At 40.0% G+C, this 27,292-nt stretch overlaps 1 protein-coding gene across 4 annotated transcripts; it reads right to left on the bottom strand.

Moving 5' to 3' along the window:
• Window positions 1-272: 272 nt before the first annotated feature.
• On the bottom strand, window positions 273-27,292 carry thap7 (THAP domain containing 7). Of its 4 annotated transcripts, XM_039820107.1 has the most exons (6): window positions 27,216-27,275; window positions 18,696-18,775; window positions 8,409-8,546; window positions 8,162-8,272; window positions 2,268-2,320; window positions 273-2,183 (listed from the first exon to the last, which is right to left on the bottom strand). In XM_039820107.1, exons 1-6 carry the CDS (start codon window positions 27,222-27,224, stop codon window positions 952-954), a joined length of 1,623 nt encoding a protein of 540 aa, XP_039676041.1. In that variant the 5' UTR covers window positions 27,225-27,275; the 3' UTR covers window positions 273-951. The 4 variants fall into 4 exon arrangements, with proteins under 4 accessions (XP_039676041.1, XP_039676039.1, XP_039676037.1 ...); XM_039820105.1 differs by having other exon boundaries at window positions 273-2,320; window positions 27,228-27,292; XM_039820103.1 differs by having other exon boundaries at window positions 273-2,320.

Here is a 27,292-nt window from a genome sequence, read left to right as displayed (position 1 = left end):
TCTACATTTTTTAAAAGATTTTTTGGGCATTTTTAGCTCCAGAAACACTGGATACTTCCATGACAACACTTCATAAGGGGACAATGATTTAGGGACGGTGTATATAAACATTTGTTTGTCACTTTATTTTCCCATCTGTCAGACTTGATAGAAGGTACAGAATGTAAAAAATAGAATATCGAATAAAGTGCATAAATAACGACATTGACTACATAATGCATTGCTCATGCACAAAAAATAAGTGGGAAACTGAAAAAAGAACTGACAAGTAAGACATTTTATAATTTATCCCTTTATTTCAGAGATCTACCTTCATGTTTGCCTTTTCAGTTATAAATTATTCATGTTATTCTTACCAATTGTATCTTTGTTTTTGATATTTTAATGACATGGGAAAAAAATTTAAAAATAAAAATGAAATATTAAAAAATGAAAAGATAATTTTCTGAGTGTCAAGTCCAAAATCAACAATGTGTTAGTACCTGTAATTTCTACTCCGTCTCCAACTCCAACCCCATTGGCTCCTACTGATAAGCACATCTTTACAAATCTATAGTTTTGTTTTTTCCGCAACAGTGTAACACATGATTGATGTGTTTTAAATCATTTTTGAACAACAATGGAGCTTTATGGAACAGAGGAAGAAGATATATCATGCTTTAACACAGACACAATACAGAATACATTCCCTGTTGGTTTGGCTTTGCACATAAAAACACCCATGTATCCATTGATCTGCACCTTTCTGAGGTAACTAAGCTTAATATACTTTATCTTTAAAGCGTCTTTAATAATGTGTTGCTTTACAACACCACCATGTCTGACTGCTGAGCTGATTCTCATGTGGTGTTTAGGTGGTGTTTCTCACGTTTAGGTCTAAACAACAGCATATTCAACTAAGACTGGGACAAATGACACAAAATAACTGTTGTGTTCATTCAGAATATCCAGTCAGTTTATAAACTCGGTGCTCAGCTGAAGGTGAAATCCCTCCAGGTGTTCTTTAAGTTTCTCCCTCACATCTTCTCCTATTTCCACCAGAGTAGTGTTAATAAGAGAATGCTGGTCACTGTGGTCATCATCAAATGCTTTTTCATCTCTGGACAGACCTTCGCTGTTCTCTGTCATGTGTTCCAAGTGTCCTTTGAGATCCAGTTCTGACACAAGTACAGTTGGTGCTTCATCAGAGACTTGCTCCATCTTGAGATAACTTTGTAATCCATCTTCAGCAAGGACAGGTACCAGAATGACCTGTCCCTCAGCACTGTCCCGTATCCAAAACAGCTGCTGCTGCAGGTCTAGGTGATGCTCCTGACCCATAGCCTTAGTCTCCCCTTCACACACGTCAGAAAGCAGCAGCTTCTTCTGAGAGCCTAAAAACTGCAAACTCTCCTCATGAATATCAGACAGCGACACTCCAGCGGGGAGCACCTGGTGAAGATTTTGAGTTTGGAGCAGTACTTGGGACTTTGGACTTTTCCCAGGTGGTCTTTCCAACCTGACTATTTGTATGTCTTTGGCATTTTTAGCTGTGCCACAAGTACTGGTTTTAACGCTTCTCTGAATCGTCAGAGAATCCTCATGCGCTGTGGGCTGGACATCTTTGCCAGTTGTTGAAACTTTGCGTGCTATCTGACCACCAACCTGCACCTGCTCTCTTCCACAGTAAAAGCAATATCTCTTCTCCTCCTCACACCAGCTGTTGGTGTCCGGAAGAAAATGTTCCCCCAACTCAATATGATCCACACATCTGTCCTCAAACAAACCTGTATCCTCAGATTTAGCATCAGTCCCACTCTCCTCCTGGTTAGAACCTCCTTTGCCTTGTCTCTTCTCCCCCCCTGATGTCCAGCTCTCCCTGTTTTCACAACCATCTTTTGACACAAGTAGAGTGTGTTTTAGCCGTTTATCACGTAGCCTCAAGACAGTGCTCCGCAAGCGGTTCTCCCTTCGCCTGGCTGCATGCAATTGTCGTAGGGCCTTCTCCAAGTAGTCAATAGCCTGGTCATAACGTCTTCTCCACAGCAGCGGGCAGCGCTGAGCATAGCTGTGCTCTTTCGGCAAGTAGAAGCCTGGAGGAGGGGGCAAACGCCTCATGTAACGTGATGGGGAGAGGGGACGAGACACTGGTGCTGGTGACGGAGTACATTCTTGCTGCAAGAGCTCCTTCACACCTGATGGCTCTTGAAAAGATGCAGGGATGTTTTCATTAGTCTCCTCAGCTGTTGTCACTGACCTCTGAACTGTGGGTTCTTCTGACGTTTTACCCCTGTCCGTCTCCAGCTGAGCGTTCTCCTGGTCATCTAAGCGGGGATTCTTTCTACAGTAAAAAAGATAAAATGACAAAATTGTTTGTTCCATTAGTTTTTCCTTTACATGGCAGGACATACAGGTGGGTGACAAATGAAAGGACAAACCTCTGCGCATTCAATTCTTAGCATTTTATTAGCTAATGCCATACGGTACTGTGTAAAGTTGGGTCGATTACCTTTCCGGTCCAGTGGACGAGGCTAAACCAGTTTGATTTTATGCTACTGGTTAAACTGCCATTTGTCACTATGACACCTTAAAGCAAATTAATTAAATATAAATATTACTAAATATTTACATCGGCCCAAGCCTAGTAGTGTGTACTTTAAATTGCGGTGTTGTTTCTTCTGCCCAAATGCTAACATTGGCTCTTGAATTGTATAATTAAGCGCCAGAATTGTGTGTCCATCATGTGTGAGCAATGTTTGTAACTTCTATTTATGGAGTCTTTTTCTGTTTTTTTGTGCCCACATTAGCTAAGTTTCCATCCACTTGTCAATCGAATTATCTGAAGTTCGGTAAAAAAACTCATGCGAATAAAGCTGGTGAAAGTGTGTTTCCATCCAACAGCTTTAAAGCGAATAAAAACCTGTGCGTAATGACGTCACATGCTGTTTTGCGATTAAATTGGTATATCAAATTGATTTGAGACATTTTACGGTGTTTCCATTCATTTTTGAACTGAATCGCACAAGATTCAAGCGAACTTTTGCGAACAAAGTTTTGCTAGACAAAAGTAGTTGTTAATATTAGAAGCCAAGCTATAGCCTAAGCTCCGATGGACCTTTGGCTGAGGATATGATCCAGCTCATCAAAAAGGTGGAACTTGCCTTATATTTTCCCTCCGGCACCGCTGCGAGACAACTCTCTTTTTTGAGCTGTGTATCGCTGTTTGAGCGCCTTCCATTTACTCCGCAGGACGTCCCATGGCTTGTCGTAGACATTCTAAAACGCTTAACGTGAAAAAGCTTAACATGGTTTAATGTCTAAACAACGATCAATCATCACCACTCACCAGATGTATCATGGTCATATCTTGTCATGAACACTTAAGCCTGTCAAAAAAACTAAATCGAAATCCAACGATTATAAGTTATCTCACGTTAATGTGTCAGATAACATCCATAATATTTGGACATTGGGTTAGATTTGACCGTTTTAAGTGGTTATGATGAGCAATATAGAAGAGGATTTTTTGGTGATGATTGATCGTTGTTTAGATACATTAAACCATGTTAAGCTTTTTCACATTAGGACTTATAAAGCCAATGTGAACCGTGGAGAGTCAACCCCAGCCGCTCTGCTGCCCTGAAGCAGAAACGCTTTATGTCAGATAACGTCCATAATAATTGGACTTTGGGTTAGATTATTTGACAGTTTTCCGTGGTTATAATGGGTAATATGAGAGAGAAATTTGGTGATGATTGATCATTGTTTAGGTACATTAAACCACGTTAAGCTTTTTCCTCGCCATATTAATAATATTAATACGGCCACTGATGAAGAAAATATTAACGTGAGATAACTTCTATAATCGTTAGATTTCGATTTAGTTTTTTTGACAGGCTTAAACCTTTAAGCCAATATGTAATATTTGTACTGTAATAAATCCAAAAATGACACCAATGCCTCATCAGATATTAAGGAAACATGTTAAACTGAAATACTATCTTTTCTGACAACAATGCTAATTTCAGTATTTTTCTTTTTGAAATTTACATTCCGTGACGGAATTTATGTTTATGTTTTGATCTGTGTGTTGTTATCAACGGCCCAGTTTGACAGCCAGGCTGGGTTGCCAGATATACCTGTAAAAACGTAAACCCAGCACGCTACAGCTGTAACGGTAGTACAGCCATGAAAGCAGCAAACAAACGAACAGGATCAACAGAGATAGATTCTACCCGACAAAAAAGAAAACAGCATTTTTCTAACAGTTGCGTGACGACCAGACGTAACAACCCCTGGTAAATATTGGAGATGTATTTGAAAGATGGAGACAGCTTAGAGCCCAAAAGGCCAGAATTGGCTTATTTCCTCCTGAACCGGTAAGCATTAGCTTCAGGCTAATTTATCACAGCTACTAGGGGCATTTTTTGTCATTTCAACATTTGTGTACTCACATTGAATTATATAGCTAGAGAATCGCAGTTGGTTACTTGCAAAAACAATTGAGACAGTAAAGTGATCCCGACTGGTCCTGGCTAACGCTGCCTTGCTAACCCTGCTTACTGCTAACGTTACCGGGGGACCAGGCAAGCCCATGGCTGTTTACAGCATGTAGCCTCTTCAGCGGCTGGAGCTGACAACGGTGAGTTATTTTAAACCACGAGAGGGGGGCTGTAAATCGGAAAGAGAGGACTGTGAGTTTGCAGTGTGTTTAGCGATTGTTGCCGTAATTCTAAGCCAATGAAGTGTGTTCCATCGGCAAATTAGTGGTATATTTAGCGTTTCGTATTGTAATTCTAAGCCGAGGAAGTGTGCCTGACTGGCGTGTGGAGAGGACGGTGAGGTTGTTGTGTTTTTAGCGGTTCATACTGTAATTTTAAACCGAAAAAGTGTGTCTGTCAGTTGGTTACAGAGCTCCGCGTGAGCACGGGCTTTTATGACTGTCTATATAGCCAGCATCTACCGTTAGCTACTCCGCTGTGCTGTGAAGTAATGTCTGGCTATGTGAGAAAAGCGTCTAGCAACATTGTTGTGAATGCTGCGGTCTCAGCCTGGCAACCCCCGTGAACTTCGAGTCTGGGAAGGAGGGGGCGGGGGAGACGACTCTCCAGTATTTTGAATTTGTACTGCAGTAACTATTTTAACCGCTAGCTGCCAGTATTACACACAATATTACATATTGCACCTTTAAGTGTTCATGACAAGATATAACCATGATAAATCTGGTGATGATCATCGTTGTTTAGATACATTAAACCACGTAAGCTTTTTCAAGTTAAGCGTTTAATGTCCCTGTCGTAACTGTTGGTCATTTCCTTCGCGAGCTCCTGATAAATGATGGTGTTTCTTAGATTTTTGCTATCTAAAATAGCGGTTATATTTTTCTGTTAAATTAAATTAAAAAAGTATCTTGTCTCCTCGTTTGTCCACTTACATCTGTTTTTTTTTTGCAAACAGAGCGGAAATAGTGGGCGGAAATGAACTGAAACTTCTTCTTCGTTTTATTGCGGGTTGCAACCTTAAAATGACCTAAAACTTAATCGCAATTCATTATTTATTCGGCAAATAACGTTTCCATCTCTGAATGTTTGTGTATGTCTTTGTTCTGTTGTGAAAAAAGCTCAATAAACAAAGTTTAAAAAAACAGAAAAAAACAAAAAACGTTTCCATCAGCAGTTATCGCATTAAGCCTTATATCGATCAAGAGAAAATCCGATGAGACCGAACGTATTTCATTTGAGTCGATATTCATGAAATTCTGTCGGATTTTACTGTTTCCATAAGGCATTTTTCATTCGATATCACTTAATTCGGATAAAAACGGGTCGATGGAAACATAGCTATTGTTCATCAATAAAACCCTATTAGTGTGACTAGAGTGCGTTTGTTGGAGGTACAGGGGATGCATGGCAGGAGTAATATGCCGGGCAAAGAAAAGGAAAAACAAACCGTATCTGCCTTTCATTACAATGGAAAACATGAAATTGTTGACTATCAAGATAGATGATTTAACACTGTACAAGTTACTGCTTGAATTATCATGGGCAATGTTATTCCATAGTTTACAGACGTAGAACTCCACTGACTAGTACTACAGCTTCACAGAGCTGCTAGCATGGCTGTAGTAAAGCACTTTATAATTTTGTTAAAGCGCCCATATTATGCTAATTTTCAGGTTCATAATTGTATTTTAAAGGTCCTATGACATGCTGCTCTTTGGATGCTTTTATATAGACCTTAGTGGTCCCCTAATACTATATCTGAAGTCTCTTTCTCGAAATTCAGCCTTGGTGCAGAATTACAGCCACAAGAGCCAGTCCCACAATGAGCTTTCCTTAGTATGTGCCATTTTTGTGTCTCTAGCTATTGAGGAGGAGAGAGGGCGGGGCAAGGTGGAGGGTGGGGGTGTGGCCTTGACCAACTGCCACTTTTCTCATTTGAAAGCCATGATGTCTCTCTCCCATGGGTTGGCCAAATTCTCTGGGCGGGCAAAGCAGAGAAAGGGGAGGTAACCTTGCTTGTTATGACCTCATAACAAGCAAGATTCCAGAATGGCTCATCTGAGCTTTCATTTTCTCAAAGGCAGAGTAGGATACTCAGGGCTCGGTTTACACCTATCACCATTTCAAGCCAATTGGGGACCATAGGCAGGCTGGGGGAACGCATATTAATGTTAAAAAAACTCATAAAGTGAAATTTTAATGCCATGGGACCTTTAAGGTTGTACCAGAATAGGTTTACATGGTTTAATTTTCAAAAAACACCATATTTTTGTTGTACTGCACAGCTCTCTCTCACTGCTACAGAACCTCTTTTCACCTGGTCTCTGTTTTAGCTACAGAGTGAGACCTCTTTTCTTCTTCTTCTGTACTATCTTTGATTGCACTCGCACATGCGCAGTAGCTCAGATGTAGATCATGTCAGCTAGCTAGCTCCATAGACAGTAAAAGAAAGGCTGTTTCTCCAACTTCGGTCAGTTACAAGGTAGGATTAGCTGGGAGACTTCTAAATGAGGGAGCACATGTAAGTAGTTCTTTTGTAGATTATGGTGAACTTGTGTGTGTTGTAGCAGTGCTTTGCTATTGAGAACGAGGCTAGCGTTAACATGCTAACGCTACGAGCTAACGGTTGCAGTTAGCCACCTCGTTTCGGCTTGTGACGTAGAAAGCCGTGCCGATTTTGAACAGCTCACCCGGAGACCGAAGGCAGGACACATTCAGAAACCGTATCTCACTCAAAACAGCATGGATGGATTTTTTTCAAAGTTTGTATGCATGTGGAAGCACCAAAGACACAAAAGAACACCCCAAATCCCAGAAAAAGTGTTTTTTTTCATAATATGGGCACTTTAAGAAAATTGCTATACAAATACATTTTATATTAGATTATTAACCACATTTTAGAATTTACAAATAACTAAAGTAACAAATTATTTAAAAATTTAATTAAATGTAGAATATATTGTTTTGGCTGTACTTTTAAAGGGCAAAAATAAAGTCACTAGCAACCTTGTGGAAGGTGTTAAGAGAGGTATCAGGCAGATGTCTTGGACAGTGGCAAACGAGCGGCACTCGTTCTGCACCGGTCAAGAAACTGCCGAGATGAGCGGCACCACAGTGGCAATCTGTCGGCAGTTCACAGTTGATTCACCATCAACTGTGGGGTGGGGCTCTAATGTCCAGGAAAAACCCACAGTAGAAGTGTCAATGTTCTGCTATGTGCTGTTCTGTCACGACAGGTCAGCTGCTGTTAGTCGGTTTTGGTATTTTTGTCTGCCAATGTCCTGACATTTGCCTGAAATCTGCCTGATGCCTGCCAATCACTTGCCACAGAGGTGCCAGTGCCACTCAGAGGATCTCAGACTTGCTGCACAATATGGCGCTCCTAACTGGGTACTCCTTCCGGTTAGCTTATGTAACAGTTGCATTCGCGCCTAGTCAACATGCGTCCAGTACGTTTATCTACATGCCTTCTTTCACTTCAAAAATGTTGCACTGATGTGGTTAGAATTGTTAAAAAAACATTCAAATGTAAAACATTCATTGGACAAGGGATAAAAGTTTTTCTTCAAGCAGTTCATTTATGATTACAAAGGTTTGTACAGTATTCAATTAAATTTTATTCATAGTTGCAAAGCTCATGACCAAATGCCAAAATGTGACTCTGTATCAATTCTGTGTACCTGACAGCAATGTCTTCTTGTGTCTGTGGTGTTCCTGGTCTTTTGCATTTGGTTGTTGAAGAGGAATCAAATATGGTGGGAAATGCATCTTCCTTTAGTCTTCTGATCCCACTGTGAGGGAAAAGGTCAAACACATTTTAGGCTGCTATCCAAACACCATCAGCAGTACTTATATTCTGCACCAATGGTCAATAACAGAAACCATTGCTATCTGTAATCTCATAATGTGCTGTCTGAGTCTACATACCTGCATCCAGTCAGTTCAAAGTTCTCAGGGGTGAAGTGTTTGGAGCAGAAGTAGACAAAGTCAGTCTGAGGATCCCAGTAGTCTGCACGGTGGGAGTTGATGATCCAAAGGTTCCTCCGAGTAGCTCCTTTAGGTAATCTAGCCATCACAATGAAAAATTATAATTTTGTCTTTTCAATGCTGTCGTCACGTTTTGCACTTTAATATACAACCTCACGTTAAATAGTGAGACATTTAAGAATGTCATTGTAATATCAGTGTATTCTTTTTCTGTGATTAACAACTTTTAATTTATTTTTTAAACATACAAAACATAGAATTTGCAACATGAATATATCCCCCCCTTCGTCATCATCACTCACCCAAACAAAAATCAAGAAAAAAAGATGACACAGTGACTACATTATTTGAGACCATACAACAAAATAACAAAATAGACAACAACGTATTAACCTAACAAACATATGTATAAATGACAACACCATAAGCCCATCATACACGTTTCCTCCCAGCACAAAGCTTCTTAGGAGCCCTCCAGAAAGCTCAGCTACTTTCCCCATTTTCTAATCTAAACATCCAATCTGGAAAACCGTTTTTATGACATTTTTTTTCAAACGCCACCAGTCTAGCCATCTCAGAAGCCCACTCTTGAATTGACGGCACCCCTTCATTTCTCCAACCTCTTAAAAAATCTGTCTATCATTAAACTAGTATGGCCCCAGCTTCTCATGTGTTTATCCATCCCGCTTAGGACTGACCAATCTTTCAGAACAAATAATGTTGGGCTGATTTAAACCTGGGTCCCTGCAATCCGACAAAGGTTACCATGTATCCCAGTTCAAAATTACAGGACCTTATTACAGGACCATAGGAAATGAAGTAATTGGCTGTTCTCTGTCTTACATTTCCAATAATTTGGTGTGTCTTTTAGACAATTTTTAAACAATCCGGAGGGAGTCCAATAGAAGAGATGCATAATCTTGAACTGAATGAGGTGCACCCTCAAATCGTGTAACATAATGTTAATATTCCCACAGATTCAGTCCCACTCCTCATCATCCAGTGTAATATTCAGATCCCTTTCTCATGTCTTCTTGAGGGCTCATCAGGCTCCATCCCCCAGGTTATGTATAAGTATAGAATAATACCCAGAAGCCTCATGACCTTTTTCATATCTCACAACACCTTATCTAAATATTCTGGTGCCTTCGGGCTGAAGTGCTGGATCCAAAACTCCCCACCAACAGATGGCAAAGTTGCAAATATGTAAAAAATTGAGACCTAGGGATTCCAAATTGCTGTACCACACCCTCAAAGGATTTCAATATGCCACAGAGATACAGATCCCCCAGTGTAACAACTCCCTTTTCCAACCAATCCCTCCAAAAAAAGGGAGATCTACCAATACATAACTTTGGATTTCACCAAATACTTGATGAAGTACAGTACAGGCCAAAAGTTTGGACACACCTTCTCATTCAAATGCGTTTCCTTTGCTTTTTTATTAATAAGGGAAAAAATTCCACTAATTAACCCTGACAAAGCACACCTGTGAAGTGAAAACCATTTCAGGTGACTACCTCATGAAGCTCATTGAGAGAACACCAAGGGTTTGCAGCGCTATCAAAAAAAGCAAAGGGTGGCTACTTTAAAGAATCTAAACTATAAGACATGTTTTCAGTTATTTCACACTTTTTTGTTAAGTACATAATATGTCCATATAATCCATATGTGTTTATTCATAGTTTTGATGCCTTCAGTGAGAATCTACAATGTAAATAGTCATGAAAATAAAGAAACACATTGAATGAGAAAGTGTGTCCAAACTTTTGGCCTGTACTGTATATCGATATGGATCCAATTCAAACAGCCGGGCCACTTTAGTCCACACAACTTTTAAAAGAGAGATTATTGGATGTGTTTTTGCCTCACCATACAGTTTGACAGGCTTTGTAAGAGCGATAACGGGGCAAAACAGATTGCTCAATACAATACCAGGGTTGGGCTAACTCAGGAGGAAGTGGCCAGTGGACCAGATGCCTTAAGTTAAAAGCATAGTAGTAATACAATATCTTTGGTAGACCTAAACCTCTATCAATCGGTCTAAGTAATTTATTAAAATGTCTTTGTTATCCTTTTAAACCATTTAAAATATGACAGAAAAACCTCCAGAGGAAGAGCTACCAAATCAGTCAACATAATGATTTCAATAATGAGAAGCAATGTGATAAGTTATTGTAAAGCACAGCAGCTAGCTTGTAAGACGTAATTGCTAATGCTAGTTAGCATTAGTAATTGTTTGCACAGCTAATTCGTAATTTATTTTTATGTGGTGTCTTTATAAGGATTTGGGAGGGGGAGATGCACCTACAGATGAATCTACAGCCAGTGCTGCAGTGCTTGCTGACCCAGAGCAAGAGGCTTTTTCTCCACGGTCCCTAAAAAATCTGTGTTTCAGCACTGTGGCTCTCAGACCTTCACATCGTTCAGCAGGTAGATTAACATTACGAATCTCTAAAATTAATTGTACATGCCACCATCTGTTTACATAATATCAGAGGGCAAATAATTAGTAAAATCTTTCTGTATTATGCAGGGAGGTACAACTCTAACACTACCTTTTACCTCCATTTTTAACACAATTAAATTAACACATTTAGATTTTGTGACAGAGCTGTGGTTTGGGATTGCAGCAGGTTGGACAGGGTACCTAAGCAGTGGTGTATGCTGCAGTGGCGTATGGTGCCTATTTTTATTATAGCTGTCCAGGCCCACCCCAAGATGGTCAGTGTGGGGACAAGGGACGGACTGGGGCTAAAAAACAGCCCTGGACTTTCTCTCAAATAGGCCCATCATCCGGCCATTTGCCCCTAGCCGTGCGCGACAGACACTAGCCAGGATGTCCTGATACTATGCCACAATACTGTAGCCTATCAGACAAGGTATTCATAGCAAGTAACATCTCAAATGATGGTTGTGTTTATTAGTGAAGCCTCAGCCTTCAAATAAAAACTAAAAATGTACAATGCCATTACATCTGCATTGAAATTAAAATACAAATAATGAAATGTCACTGGCTACAGAAACCCCAAATTACACAAACTTGTAAACAGTACAAAGTATTACTGACAACACTTTCAGAGATAAAGTAGGCTACTTGCTGTACCTGAACATGGGGATTAGATATATTGTAGGCCTATACCAAAACTACACTGAGTGTTAGTTATTATATACTATAACTATTCAAATATAAATGTATATAACATGTGTTACTTTGTGTTAAAGAATTAGCATTGAATAACCTATTTAATATTTATTACACTTTTGATTCATATTAAAGGGGTGATAGAATGATTATATAGGGTATTTCACACTGTTCCTTATGGTCTCCTAATGGGGTATGTAACATTGGTTGGGCTGAAAATGGCCTGGTTGATATTTTACTGGCCCTTATGCATCCCTGTGTTTTGGCCCTATTTGTAACGAGAGCTTTTCTTCCAAATATGGTATGGTCATGAATATTTAGATGAGCTGCGCGCTGATTGGTTGAGCGACTTGCCATACGCACATATTAGAGACGTGCGCTGATTGGTTGAGCGAATCCCCAATACACATACATTAGAGAAGCGACAGAATCTCATATTCCAGACACTGCAATGTTTCATTACCAAATTCACTTCTGAGACTTTTTTAAGCGAGAAATCAACTATATAAAGCTGAAATATGGGCCGTTTTACAAAATTTGATGGCTAATTGCAAATTTGGTAAGACGTGTCGGACTTTAGGAGCTCCACACAGTCTGACGAGAAAGCGGCAGCCTGCTGGGCTCCATACCCAGGGCAAAGTCACCCTTTGTGGATACTGCACTACGGGCCCGCGGCCAGCTGCCGGCATAACTATAATATATTTACGGTTTGAATTCGTCGCGCCACTTTGATTTTAAGGCATTTTTATGAACGTGGAGGCGTCTTTGTAGGACCAGCAGCTGCTTGCAATATGTCCCATTCATTCCAGTGGGGAAATACCGCGCTAGCTAGCTACACTGTCGCCATAACTAAATTATATTTACAGTTTGAATTTTGTCACGCCAATTTATATAACATCATTCCTCAATGTCTTATAAAGCTAACCGTTGTGTCCGATTTGATTTTAAGGCATTTTTATGAACGCGAGGCGTCTTTGTAGGACCAGCAGCTGCTTGCTATATGTCCCATTCATTACAATGGGGAAACACCGCAGCTAGCTAGCTACACTGTCGCCATAACTAAATTATATTTACAGTTTGAATTTCGTCACGCCACTTATATAACATCATTCCCCAATGTCTTATAAAGCTAACCGTTGTGTCAGATTTGATTTTAAGGCATTTTTATGAACGCGGTGCCTTTTGTAGGACCAGCAGCTGCTTGCGTATATGTCCCATTCATTACAATGGGGAAATACCGCAGCTAGCTAGCTACACTGTCGCCATAACTAAATTATATTTACAGTTTGAATTTCGTCACGCCACTTATATAACATAATTCCCCAATGTCTTATAAAGCTAACCGTTGTGTCCGATTTGATTTTAAGGCATTTTTATGAACGCGAGGCGTCTTTGTAGGACCAGCAGCTGCTTGCTATATGTCCCATTCATTACAATGGGGAAACACCGCAGCTAGCTAGCTACACTGTCGCCATAACTAAATTATATTTCTAGTTTGACTTTCGTCACGCCACTTATATAACATCATTCCCCAATGTCTTATAAAGCTAACCGTTGTGTCCGATTTGATTTTAAGGCATTTTTATGAACGCAAGGCATCTTTGTAGGACGAGCAGCTGCTTGCTATATGTCCCATTCATTACAATGGAGAAATATCGCAGCTTGCTCACTTTCGCATAACTAAAGTATATTTACAGTTTGAATTTCGTCACGGCATGAATATTACAGGTTCCTCAAGGTCTTACAAAGCTTAGCTAACACTTGTCCGATTTCGGATTTCAATTGAATGTATTTTTGTGAATGTCAGAGTTAGGAGGAGGCTAGTTAGCTCTCATTGATGGACTCCATCTCACCGCGGCTCTAACAATGAGACTCGCAGCCAAAGAGGCTTTATTTCCCCGATTGTTTGTTTAAATAACTCAACACACATACCCATTATAAGATTTACTGGAACCTGCGGGCCCGGTAAAGATTGCGGGTACGCAAGCTCGCTGACACTGCGGTCAGGGCGGCGATGTAGCAACCCAGGCAGCACCAACACCGGCAGCTAAACCCCCGCACACACAGTCGGAGAAAATTTGCACAATTAGCCATCCATTTTTGTAAAGCAGCCCATATTTGAGCTTTATATGGTTGATTTCTCGCACAAAAAGTTTCAGAAGTGAATTTTGTAATGGAATAGCAGAGATCTGCGTGACCTAGCTAGATTCAGAAGACTACCTGATCTCAGGTCAGTTGTGTAGCCTATGTAAATGTTGGGCGTGACTGTTCTCTTAAGGTTCCGGATTTTGAGATGCTTGCGTAAGCAACTCAGCTTTGTTGGGATTCGCCCGTTTTCAGCGGCAGTTTCAAAATATGAGATTTTCATAGTAAAGGGGTGTCAGTGGGACTTTGAGCTTCTATGTATGTCCTATTTACCCACCGAACTGTCGTTATTCAACTATGACAGGGTAAAATCGGTTTTGCATTCTATCACCCCTTTAAGGCTGTGAAATGATGAAAATGACTAGGCCCTATCAATGTTGTCTGTGAAGCTTTCACAAACAACCACCAGGTCTTTGCCAGTTCCACAATAGTAAACCAAATATGAAAGACAAGGAAAAACTGCACTCTGATGGAAGACAGACAGAAAGTGCAAGCTAGGATTTTGGTTAAACTTTTGGTTACATTTGGTGAATTATTTAGCCCCCTTCCCTGTTTGTTAGCACGTTTAGAGTGGTACCAATGCATGCCTGATGTTTTCCCGTTTAATTTAATACCATAATCTTCATCCTAGCAGCAAAAGTGAGTTCACTACAACCTCTCATATACAACCAAGTGAAATCGCGGTCAACCCGCGATTCATTTGTAACGCCTTTAATGTTTCAAATTAACCTAACAGAAATTATTAAATACGTTAAGTTTGACAGCACTAAATGGCACGATAATTTTCATAATCATGATGCACATGCTCATGTTGAGCTGACAACATGCAATTTGCTAAGATAGGGATAAAGGCAGCCTATAGTGTTTACTGCTCTTGGCATTTACCAGTAATGCTGATGTGAAATTAACTCACGTCTAATGATGTAGGCCGACTCTTCTTCTTCAGTTTTATTTTTACACATAACATGTAAGTGATTGTATTTGCGCCCCCTGCAGTTGGCTGTTAATATCACTTTAATACACTTTTTTTTGCGCCGACGGCCATCGGTTGGACAGCCGTTCTGGACTTTTCCAGATCGCACAGATTGTCAGTCCGTCCCTGGTGGGGACTCAGAAATAAAGGTTGGAGAAACAAACATCAACTCCACTGCCCAGTCCTGTGCACAGCGATGATGAATTATCCTCTGTTTTCATGGACGAACCTGGTGATGTGTCATGGATCCCAGAGGAGGAAATGAGAAGGTGACTCATCTGATGAGGAACTTTCAAAACCACCGCTGCAGGAATCTCACCCTGACCTCAATTAAGACTTGTTTTATTTAGGCCCATATACTTTGTCGTTTTTATGGCATAGTTTACTCATTTTATGCCTTTCACATACTGTACATCTCTTAGGTCTGTGCAGCATGTGGCTATCAGCATTTTTGGCAGAACCAGCCAATGCTGCATCGAAATATGCAGGTCTGCAACCTATTACTGAGTGGGGCCATCCACTTTTCAGGTTGCATGGCTAGCCAAACCATCAGGATGTTGAAGCTGTTTGGGCTTCAGAGCATCAGTGCCAGCCCCTTCTTCCACTATCAGTGCTTGCACATCATTCCTACTCCTGCAGGCATGGCAGAATGAGCAGGCAGGGATCATTCGAGATCTACATATCACCTGTCTAATGTAACAAACAGTGACATGACCAAAGATTTTTTTTTACATAGCTCAGAGGTCCTAAGTAGCACCTGGTGTGAGTTATAGGGTCTAAAGCACAGCATAAGGTTTCTGACTGAGGATATTATGCAACGTAGATAGGAAAATTATGTCCTTATTTTATAAGTCCTTTATTAGGGCCCGAGCGCTGACAGCGGCGAAGGCCCTATTGAAACTGAAGGAATTATTATTAGGGCCCGAGCGCCGACAGCGGCGAAGGCCCTATTGAAACTGAAGGGATTATTCTTTCTTTCTATTCTTTTTCCCGTCAAATGAATTGGCTTTTTGAGGGGCTTATCATATTCATATTTATTAGGGGTGGTACGGTTCATGAAAAAACACCCGAACCGCTCGGTTCGCTAGTCTCGGTTCGGAGCATGTGTGTACCGCACGGTTCGTCAGTACACTGTTAATGTGCACTAACCTCTTACTGCCGTAGTGCCCACTTTCGACACCTATGTTAAAACACTTACTGGAAATGACGAGCGGGATGGGTGTGACAAACGCAACCCATGGCAGCTGATTGGACGATTGCGTCACATGGGTCTGGCTGGTCCCAAATTTCAAAGCCAGACTGTCATGGCGGCTCGTTCAGAATACGATCTTATATTGTACTAAAATATTTCACCGAAACGTGTTTCTGAAAACATTTTAAGCGAGAAATAGGCCATGCAGTTGCTGAATCTGTCTTCATTTCAGATCGACAAAGGTCAGTTTAAAAGATTTTCATCAGATTTTGAGAGACACCGAGCCGACCGCTCCTCAAGTGGAGTGGGGTGCCGCTGCAGGTCACGTCACGTCACCTGCAGAAATGTCAAGTGGGAGAGAGGCTGGCCAGAGCTGGAGGATGCGCCAGCGTCGTTTATAGTCTGGTGTGTGGGAACATTTTGGATTTCACGTTACCTATGATGAAATAAAACAATATAGAACTGCCACTGTGTGCACGTTTTGTGCAACATGCATTCAATATGCTAATTTTAGCTATATACTGAAGTATATTCTGGAGTGATAAAGAAAAAATAAGAACCGTACTGAACCGAAAACCGTGACCCTAAAACCGTGATACGAACCGAACCGTGGGTTTTGTGAACCGTACCACCCCTAATATTTATATCATAAAAACTCCCCAAATTTGGCAGTCGCATCAAGTCTGGTGAAAATGTACGTATTTTAAAGGGTTTCGGGAATAGGCGCACAAAAATGGCTCGCTAGCGCCCCCTAGAAAGTTAAAGAAATTGAGCCCCTGCAGTGCATTTAACGTAGACTCACAAAACTTGGTACACATATGTAACATATCAAGATGTACAAAAAACTTCATTAGAGCCATACCAAAGAATTTCTAATATAGAAAGAAGTTCCACTCCCTCGTTACTTCCGGCTTCTGAACTGGTTGCAGTTCCACCAGAGTTCCATATAGGGGGCGCTCACAGGCCAGTGCAGAATGAATGGGACTCTATGGAGCTATACCCCTCAAAACCCACTTTTCTCAGGATATAATTTTTTGTCTAGTAATTTGAATGTTGCATTCGAAAGGGGAGGCTAAGAAAATACACACTGCTGTGTGTTAAATTTTTTTAAAGTCGCTTTTTTGTTCTAAAAAGCCTTTTAAAATGTCAGTGACGTCATACACATATACGGCCAGAGATACTGCTTTACGGCAAGCTCTGAGTCGCTTCCTTTGTTCTCCCGAGGCATCGACAACACAGCTGACAGGTAAGGCTCTCCCTGTTAATACACGTGCTAGAAAGAGGTTTGCTAATGTTTTAAAGACCACACCGAAATATTCACTCTGATATTCAGGCTGTGCTTCGGATGCCGTCAAGCGGGATCTCCGATCATAATCACTCCTTCACTGACCAATCAGCATTCATTAGCAGAATGCTAGCGTGTTATGGGCTACAACGACTCACCCTGTAAGAAATCAAAAGGACATAAGTACTCGTTCATTCAACTTTCGAATTTTCAACCCATGTTGAACTTGCAAAAACTACAATCAAATCTGAGGTTTCTCAACGACAATCAGGAGAAAGAGACACATTTAGCCGTCTAGCTCCATAGAGTCCCATTCATTTTGCACTGGACCGCGATCACCCCCAGTGGAACTCTGGTGGAACTGCAACCAAAATCCGGTACAATGGGGCTGAATAGGGAGTGGAACGGCTTTCCGTAGACCGGCTTTGGCCATACCCTAAACCCAACAGGAAGTCCGCCATTTTGATTTCAAAGTTCGAAATTAGTGCGATTTCGGCCATTTCCACATGTCGTACTTTAACGAACTCCTCCTAGAGAATTAATCCGATCAACTTCAAACTCGGTCTGTACCATCTTAAGATGTTAAAGATGAAAAGTTGTTAAAAGAAAAATCTTTCGTCATAGGGCGTCGCCGTGGCGGGGCGGCCATTTTGTGCGTTTCGCCGCCAAAACAGGAAGTGGGTGTAACTCGAGAGTACATCGTCCAACTGGCTCGAAACTTTTCAGGATTCATAAGAGTCAAACCCTGAGGACAAATAAAGGCAGATATTTACTTAAAGTCATAGCGCCCCCTAGTGGCAACAGGAAGTAGGCCTGAAAGTCAAGGTGCTATACTTTAACGAACTCCTCCTAGAGATTTCATCTAATGGACTTCAAACATGGTCTGTATCATCTCAACACCTTAACGATGAACCACCCCCTATACTTTGGCCATGCCCCCTTTCACAGCGAATGAACCGTATGACGTAGAGTCTTGTCTTGTCATTGAACTAAGATATGATCCTAATGATATAACACATTTCTTCATCAGTATATGTAGAAAATGACTTATTGAGATCAGTGTATAATTGTTTAAAAATCTTGTTAATATCTACAGTTGCTGTAAAAACATCTCCAGACTTGGATCTAACTGGAGAAATAGTGAAAGCCAATTCCCTCTGTTTAATGTATAGAGTAATTTTCCTGTTTTGTCTCCCAATTCAAATAATTTGTCTTGCCCTGAATACACTGAATTCAACCTTCTGAGATAGAATATTATTGTATTCGTATTTTAACTGAGCTAAGTTTCTCAGGCCATCCTGCGACATTCTTCGCTTAATCTCAGTTTCAGCATGTTTGATTTGACTCACTAATTCTAACAGTGCTTTAGCACTATTCCTCTTACGAAATGAAGCATGTTGTATAATGTATCCCCTGATCACAGCCTTTAAGGCCTCCCATGCCAACCCTGAAGACTACTATCTAATAAAACTGCATAAAGAACTCACTTGTGAAAGGTAATACCAGCATTACGAGTCTCACGGTTGTCCCGCGATTTGCAGCCGCCTGCTGAGCAATGTCTTGGCATCTGAAAGTAATACAGTGAAGAGAAAAAAACTATTCAGTTATATATTTTGACATGTTTGACTCTTATCTAACACTTGTAGTTAATTCAAGCATGCTAAGAATTCAGTCTTAACAGAAACCTCAAACAGAAAACATCCTGTTCAGACTACAATAAGAGAAACATTATGTGTAATGTCACCTTTTTAATAATATCCACTATATTTTTACAAAACTGTCAAATTGTTTACACTGTTTTTTTTTCATGAAGCCCAAAGTTATTATCTTCCAGCTGATAGATGCATAGCTCCACACTCTCATGTCCAGACATCTTACTGTACACATCAATATGACACACAGTTGTGGCTGATCAATGCCAGCCTGTTGCTGCGGAGACCAAAAGCTGTTTCAGTAAAGAATGAGTTGGATGTGAGAGCATGGGCCAAGGTACAGTTGAGTAGTTTTTGGTGTGGCTTGTGTCGTCACCATGTGAAATTGTATAAAATAAATTGTAAATGTACAGTTGAAACTAACTATTTTTAATCTGCTGATTATTTTCTTGATTCTCTATTTAGTCCATAAGATGTAAAAAACAAAAAATGTGAAAAATGATACAATGCCCTGAGCTCAAAGTGAAGTTTGGCAAGGTCAGTGACTCGAATCTTTTTGGAGTGTCCCGTGTCGTCGTCAGTCTGGGGGGCTGTCGGCCTTCATTTTGGCCGACCTGACATGTTCAGTCGGAGACAGGGCAGTCGAGACTCACCCGGAAATGGGTAGCGGAATAAGCGTGACTAAAGTCTCTCAAAATCTGACGAAAATCTTTTAAACTGACCTTTGTTGAGCTGAAATGAAGACAGATTCAGCAACTGCATGGCCTATTTCTCGCTTAAAATGTTTTCAGAAACATGTTTCAGTGAACTATTTTAGTACAATATGAGATTGCATTCTGAACGGCCGCCATGATAGTCTGGTTTTGAATTTCCGGAGAAAACAAACCCATGTGACGCGTTGGTCCAATCAGCTGCCGGTTTTCATTTCTTGGGCAACAACACAGATTAGCGCCGCCTGCTGTTATAGAGATGTATTACGTCTCGTCTCGTCTTTTTGGTGTGTTCTGTGGCACTTTTTGGACCAACACGGGGAGACTGATAATTTCGACTGGCTTTTCTGTCAACGGTCGGCCGTCGGCCCTGTGTGTCCACACCTTTACACGTCTTGTTTTGTCCCAGTCAATCAATGGGATCAAAAGGTGTTTCTAAAATGTACTGGGGTGGCACTCAGTGTGTCAGCAAAGTGTAGATGTAGGTTTTAGGTGAAGCCATCAACTGTAATAGCACACAACAGAATAGTGTAAATAGCATACATATTACATAATAAGATGTTGAGGCTTCTAACATGAACAAGGGGCTAATTAGTTTAAGAAAATAAATATTGATTTTATTGAAAAAAAAAAAATGTTGCATGCATTTTAATTTCCTGACAGTGGAGCCCTGTATATATCTATGGTGGCGCCTGTACCAGAAATGACTACCCAGAGGAGTTGGCAGTGGCTCTTTTTAATGGTGGCAGGAACTGATACCGTTTATTGATAAAAAATAACATTATTACATTCATTTTGTTATATTAACTTTCCCCCTTTCGATCAAATATTTTTGTTTTGTTTGTTTGTTTGTTTGTTTTGCCTGGGATGCAAAACTCCACCAGTCGGAGTGTGGTCCGTAGCTGGAGAGGTGCCCTTGAGTCAACCAAATCCCTAGTCTCGCTGCGACACGTCTCTAACCAGAGGTAGAAGGGAGCACGGTTTGGTACCGGCCCCTCGTGAAATATGATTTCCCCCCTTCCAATCCAATGGGCTAAAGTGCTGTAAATCTGAAAATGGTGATTTCCACTGGATCAGAGTAATGACACTTGGCTGCCTGTTCTGCCAATTTTCCCAGCCGTTGTCACATGACCAATTAATGTTTCCATGATGACTATCCAAAATTCTGATACAATGGAACCAGCACTGGAATTCTTTTTTTTAAAGTGGCAGACATAGAAAATGTGTATTGTATTTGGATATACAATTTGTTTAAAATGAAAACAAGTGAAACTAACAATGAATGTGATGTTTTATTTAGCAGAATTACATTGTGTTGTTCTATCCTATCAAATATTTCCTATATTTCTAAGCAAATTACTGACATCCTACAACAATGCATGTCTCCTATCCTGTGTGCTTGTGTGTGTATTTCAGGCCTAAGTGTTTGTGTAAAATAAAAACATAAATCCTCCCAAGAGGATTACAGTAATTTAGTTCTAACCCAGTAAGCACACATACGTCGGCACGACGTATGCAATTGCTCGCTTCGTCTGCAATTGATCGCGGGTTATAAAGAAGAATAATGAAGCATCGTTTATTGAGCGTCTGGACGTCTTATTATGATCGCAATCTATACATCGCAGCGACGTATTAACTATGTCGGTGAGCTGTATTAACAGTTCCTCAGTTGTTCGCGGGTCATAATGAAGCATCGTTTATTGAGCGTCTGGATTTCTTATGATCGCAATCTATACATCGCAGCGACGTATTAACTATGTCGGTGAGATGTATTAACGGTTCCTAAGTTGTTCGCGGGTCATTTGAAAGCATCGTTTATTGAGCGTCTGGATGTCTTTACTGTACACACACACTGTTGATGTGATGGACAGTGAATCTGAATTGTGCCCAGCAACATATTCGCGCCACAGTCGATAAAGGAAGGGGAAAAAAAGTTGACAGTCTACGAAGGGTTAGGATGGAGACTGCTTCTTTGCTGCTGTCAAATACCATGGTAAGCACTATTTCATCTTAACGTAACGTTAATACAAATATTTCGACGTTTTCTCATGTGGAAGTTGGTGTTCATTGGACTAATAACAAGATATTTTAGTGCGTCCGTGTCTCATGGTTTAAAGTAACTTTAGAGCCGTTAGATCAGGCTCACATCGCACTAGCCGCCCCTTTTTCACATTCATTTAAAATTAAAATATCCGTGCTCTAGCTAGTTAGCTTGCTATATGTACTAATCTGACTGAATCTGAATGTAAAGTTAACGTTAGCTGCTATGTCAGTTGCAGTACATGCCAGTAACGTTAGCTAACGTGAGGCTGCTAGCTATAGCTAATTGAACGTTACCCGATATCCCTTAACGTTAATTTTAGCTAGCTAGCTAACAGTAACTGAGTGCCGCACCTCAGTCATACTTTGCTCATATCGGTTAATTTGATTTTTGTTTTGGCTTTAATGGAACTGAAATCTCAACAGGGAACATTTAAAGCTGAAGACTTGTTATATAATCAAAATATAGCTAGCTAAAGGTAAATTCGGCATGTACAGGTTAGCTAGCTAGCTAGCTAATCTGCCAACTAACGTTAAATCATTTAAAAAAGGTGAAGAGGTTCAGGGGCCGTCTAATGGCAGGCTAACATTCGTACTTATTACATTGTGATTGTAATATTTGTATATTTTTACCCTGCTTATTAACTAAATGACACTATGTAAAATTAGTTTAGGACCGTTTAGCTAGTAAGACTGTGGTTCGTTTCTGTACACTCGGCATTAAATCTGGTTAACAACTGATTTTGAAAATGGGGTTGGGAGTGCCAACGGTCATAAAACATCAGTTATTAGCTAGATGGTGCCCGTTTTCGTGGGCTAACGTTAGCCTTCAAAAAACTAATGAGCATCGTCACCTGTTACCATGATTTTCTTGCTGATATATCACTAACGATGAATTAAAATAAAAACAATTTACCTGGCAAGCTAGCGTTAGCTTAATGTAGTTACTGTCCAGTCACTTAACTTTAAGTTTTACTTTTTGTTGAAGCTAAATTGACCATAAGCCTAACTGACATTAGCGGTTTATAATCGGCTTTAACAGGGACTAAACACGTTCGATGGACATATTGAATCACATTTGACTTTGAGAGCAATACAATTATCAATATCACAATAATTTAATTGGTATATTGCTTTTTTTCCCCGTTTTTCCGTTAGAACGATGTAGCTATATGTGTGCATCTGTAAGATGTATGAAATACGTTGGAACGATGTATATATGTATACGTCACGGAGAGAGTGGCTACATGTCGTTGAAACGTACAGCAGCGACGTCCCAGGGACGTCGTGCCAGTGAGCAAACGAGCAATCTACTACGTATCCCCGATGAATTAGGATTACATCGCCAATACATCGTGGCGACGTATGTGTGCTATAATGTTTATAGCAAGGATAACTTTGGTAAACTGTTAGTTGATGTTTGTTTGCTTGTTTGTTTCACTAGTTATCTCTCATTAAAAAGGGGGTTCTTGCTAAGAATACCACCATCTTCTACAAAATGTCAGGAATACACTGTGTTCATTGCGAAACAGAAGTTACAATACTAAAAATTCTGCATCCTCACAAAAGAGCAGTATTTTTTGATAGTAGCTTTCACATAGTGTGTCTGTTTTTATGTTGGTATGATGTATAGTGGAAGATCAGAAAACGTTGGCAGGAGGTGGGAGAAAAGGCAATGCAGAGATGAAGGACATCATACCACAATAATAGTTGTGTGTATAAGCCTGATCAACAAGTGAAAAGAGTCAGGTATGTTATTGTCATATTAGTTTGTTGCAAGATGCAAATTACACACCTGTAATCTGAATCTATCTAGTATTTGGGGCAGGTGCAGTGCCACTCATGATTCTTATGTGTTGCTCTATTTTTTTAACCCCCTGTGTGTTCAAGGGGTCCTAGACTTTCTCTATCTATTACATTGTACTTGAATTATTAATTACCTCTGTATATTAATCTCTTTCAGATAAGAGGAAAGAGTTTGAAAACTGATTTGACGATCACTGCTGAATTGGCCTGCTAAGAGGAAGAGGCACTAATGATTCCAGAAGAGGAAGCCAAAGAAGAAGACCTACACAGACTTTGAAATGGGTAGGTAATAAACTATTATTAAATCATATCCATCTATCAACAGTAAATATTTTTACCCTTTGGAAGTTGTACTTAAGTTACATTTTGTATTCAAATGTAACCCTAATGTGCAGTGAAGGAGATATACCACACGTCCTTCCTGCTGCTGCCAGACTTTATAATCTACACTGCTCCAAGTAGACCACACGCACCCTATCTGACAATTTACTCACGTGCAACATCAATGTACACCTTTTTTATGCAATATCAATAACTCCTCTGTGCAATACTGTGAATACCGTATTATTAAACTTTCTGTCTGTATACTGAACAGTTTTAACTGCTTTATTCTTGCGTTTTTACTGATGCTTTTGTCATTGCACTTTCCTTTTGGTGCAGTATCACTGAAAATGTCCTCCACTGTGGGATTAATTAAGGATCTTATCTTGTTTTAAATTTTTATATGTTTGTATTTTTCAGATCTCTCAATTGCCATGATGACCAAGATATTCAACGGGAAAATGTGGAAAGCTGCCATATTCCCAGTCATTACTTTGCCAAATCATCTGTGGTAAGTTTACAAAATCGTAATTGAAAATGGGAGTAGGAAGTAAAGAGAGGGCAGCATAAAATGACACCTTTGGTTTCAAAAGTAAAAAATAAATAATTGTGATTACTATGAAACCTTGGTGTTAGCCCTTTTAGAGAGAAAGTTATGGTATTTTTTAATGGGACGATTTATAACATGCTATTTAAAGCTTTAATTTACAAAGTGATCTAAATACATATTGTCAGAATGGCACTTTAACAGCGGTTGAGGCTAGATGGGATACAGCTACGGTGACGACAGTTAAGTTTAGGCACCAAAACGACTTGTTAAGTTCAGGAAACAGATCGTGGTTTGAATAAAAAACTCTAGAGGAATGAAACACGTTTTCCTGGGTGAAAGTATAACAAATATATTATTATATTAGTCCAGATTTTGCGGGATTTTTGCGTAACTTTTGGCCGTAGCTGTATCCCTTCTACCGTAAACAGCCCACCTTGAACTTCATCCAAAATGAAACTGCACAGACTAAAGCGCCCCCTACTGACCAAATGTCCTTACTGTTCAATTATATTTAAAGGCTGAATTGGAGCTTCTGAGGAAAATTTAGCAGAGAATTTAACTACATTAACAACATTTGGCTTGCCATATTCTACTTGCCATATTCTTCTATTCACATCTGCAAAAAAAAAATATTTCTCAACCACTTCTTAAAAACAAAAGGAGATTAAACAAAATGTATTAAAAGATACTTCTTCGAATAACGCACAAAACCCAAATCTTTTGTTCTTGTCACTGCAGCAGCACCACTGAGGGACCCTACTTTCCTGAGTACGAAGCCGGCCATCAAGGAGTTCCCCGACTGGCAACCGACTGGAGCAGAGGCTGTAGCAGGGACAGCATTTGTGATATAAAGTGATATAAAGCTCACGAGTGTGTAGTTAAAAGAGAGAAATACTGTATATTTCAGCGACTCCTACAGATTAAGAAAAATAATGAATTTTGTTAATAAATAAATGTTATTCTTGGCTGTGTGTTTGGGTTCAAATAACATTACCATGATCCCATAGGCATCCAAAAATTGAGAAAGTGACGTTTTTTAAAACTGAAACAAGGTGTTTGACATCCTGTTGTGTGTGCAAGCCCTTTTTATTACCACGGGTTTACAGACAGTCTCTAATAATTGGGTATCACCTTGAACACAGCCAATAATCGAGAGACACACCCACCAAACGAGAGAAAACATAACTCATAGCTTTTAACCCTTGTGTTGACTTCGGGTCAAATTGACCCGTTATCAACTTTTGTTTTATATCAGAAAATATGGGACGTAGAAATAAGCGCTGAAAATGTGTAGAAGAAAAATTTAATATTTTTTTTTTCAAGGTTGACGGGAAGACAACACAAGGTAATGTTTTTGTACATTAGCCCTTAGTATAGACCACAGTAGGATAATTATCCCCAAATCTAGCTACATACAAGAATATATTTTAATGTGTTACAGTGTGCTATTTTCTATAATGATTTGAACTTGTGTGAATTGTCTTTGAGTACCCTGAAAAGCGCTTTATAAATAAAATGTATTATAAGTAATTGTGTATGGTTTATCTATCTTACTTTAGCAATTCAATTTAGTAAAGATATTTAAAGTAATTGTGTGTGACAACTGACCAATGGATTAAATGGATTAATGCAGGATCAATTGATCTGCACATCTTCCTGACATCTGTACTACGTATAACAGATGTCAGGAAGGTGTACCTGAGACTGCATCTGTAAGATGTATAGCAGATGTTAGAACGACGTATATAAGCCTGCATCTCTACGATGTATTGCATACGTTAGAACGACGTATATAAGCGTACATCTCTACGATGTATTGCATACGTTAGAACGACGTATAAGCGTACATCTCTACGATGTATTGCATACGTTAGAATGATGTATATTGCCTGCATCTCTATGACGGATGGCATACACTAGAACGATGTATATTGCCTGCATCTCTACGACGTATGGCATACGTTAGAACGATGTATATATGTATACGTCGTGGAGAGAGCGGCTATATGTCGCTGAAACGTAGCGCAGCGACGTCGCGGGGACGTCGTGCCAGTGAGCAAACTACCAAAATACTACGTAGGCTATCCCCGATGCATTCTGATTGCATCGCCAATACGTCGCAGCGACGTATGTGTGCTTACTGGGAACAGAGGAACTCAATTAGACTGATTAATGCTTGTAGGCCCACAATACATTTTGAAAGACAGTGACTATTGTTATAGTCAAGTAAATTATTAATTCAATTATTATTATTAAAAAAATCGGAATATTCACATGTAAATATACTACCAAAAAAAGCATATTTAATATTTTATCATTACCACTTTTATCTAGAATTTTCCTCTGGGTAGATTCCATCAAACGTCATATCTACGTATCATCACTTCATGGCAACAGAGACGGTTTAGACTACTAGAGCATATTTTATGGCAATAAAGTTATCGGCTTGGGGGGAAACGTTGGCACTTTATTGTCCTTAAAGCTAGACCGTAGGCATGTTACGTTGCGGCCAAGCAAAACGGCTCGGAAAGAAAACAAACGTCACGTTAGTAATTAGCCTGTAACGTAAGATTAATAGATGAAACGTTGTAGGCTATTTGCAAAGCGCTGCTGTGCTTTCAGCCGGATGTGAATCCCAGAGCCTCCGTTCGACTGAATTTAAAAATAAAAAAACTATACATTTTCGTGCATTTGCTTTCGATGTATGAAACAGGGAACCATTAGTAACATTACTGCCATGCAGCGGCTGTCACATCGTTTTCATGCTGCTACATAACTTTGCCACGCTTATTTGAATCATGTAACAAGCTAGCCAGGTGCTAGTAAAAAGTTAACCTGTTTCAAACGTCATGGACATGAGGCCAGTTCCAGTTTGCGGCTACGACTTGAGTTCAGTAAACGCTGAAATAAATGATGATTCATAAATACCAAAGACATTACCGCTGCGCTCCGGATTTCGACCTCACGAAGATGGCTGATCCTTTCCTCTTCCACCTTCTTCCTCC

Source organism: Perca fluviatilis, chromosome 13, assembly GCF_010015445.1.
Source record: "Perca fluviatilis chromosome 13, GENO_Pfluv_1.0, whole genome shotgun sequence".
Classification (NCBI taxonomy): domain Eukaryota; kingdom Metazoa; phylum Chordata; class Actinopteri; order Perciformes; family Percidae; genus Perca; species Perca fluviatilis.
Note: the sequence above shows the minus strand (reverse complement) of the source record. Positions and strands in the feature narration are given on the sequence as shown.

Bases quoted from the DNA above. Each gene is read 5' to 3' on its own strand.
- thap7 (XM_039820103.1), bottom strand. The intron at 8,273-8,408 runs GTATGTAGACTC...TTTCCCTCACAG, and splicing joins TTTGAACTGACTGGATGCAG to TGGGATCAGAAGACTAAAGG. The intron at 2,321-8,161 runs GTACACAGAATT...TTTTTACTGTAG, and splicing joins CAAGAAGACATTGCTGTCAG to AAAGAATCCCCGCTTAGATG.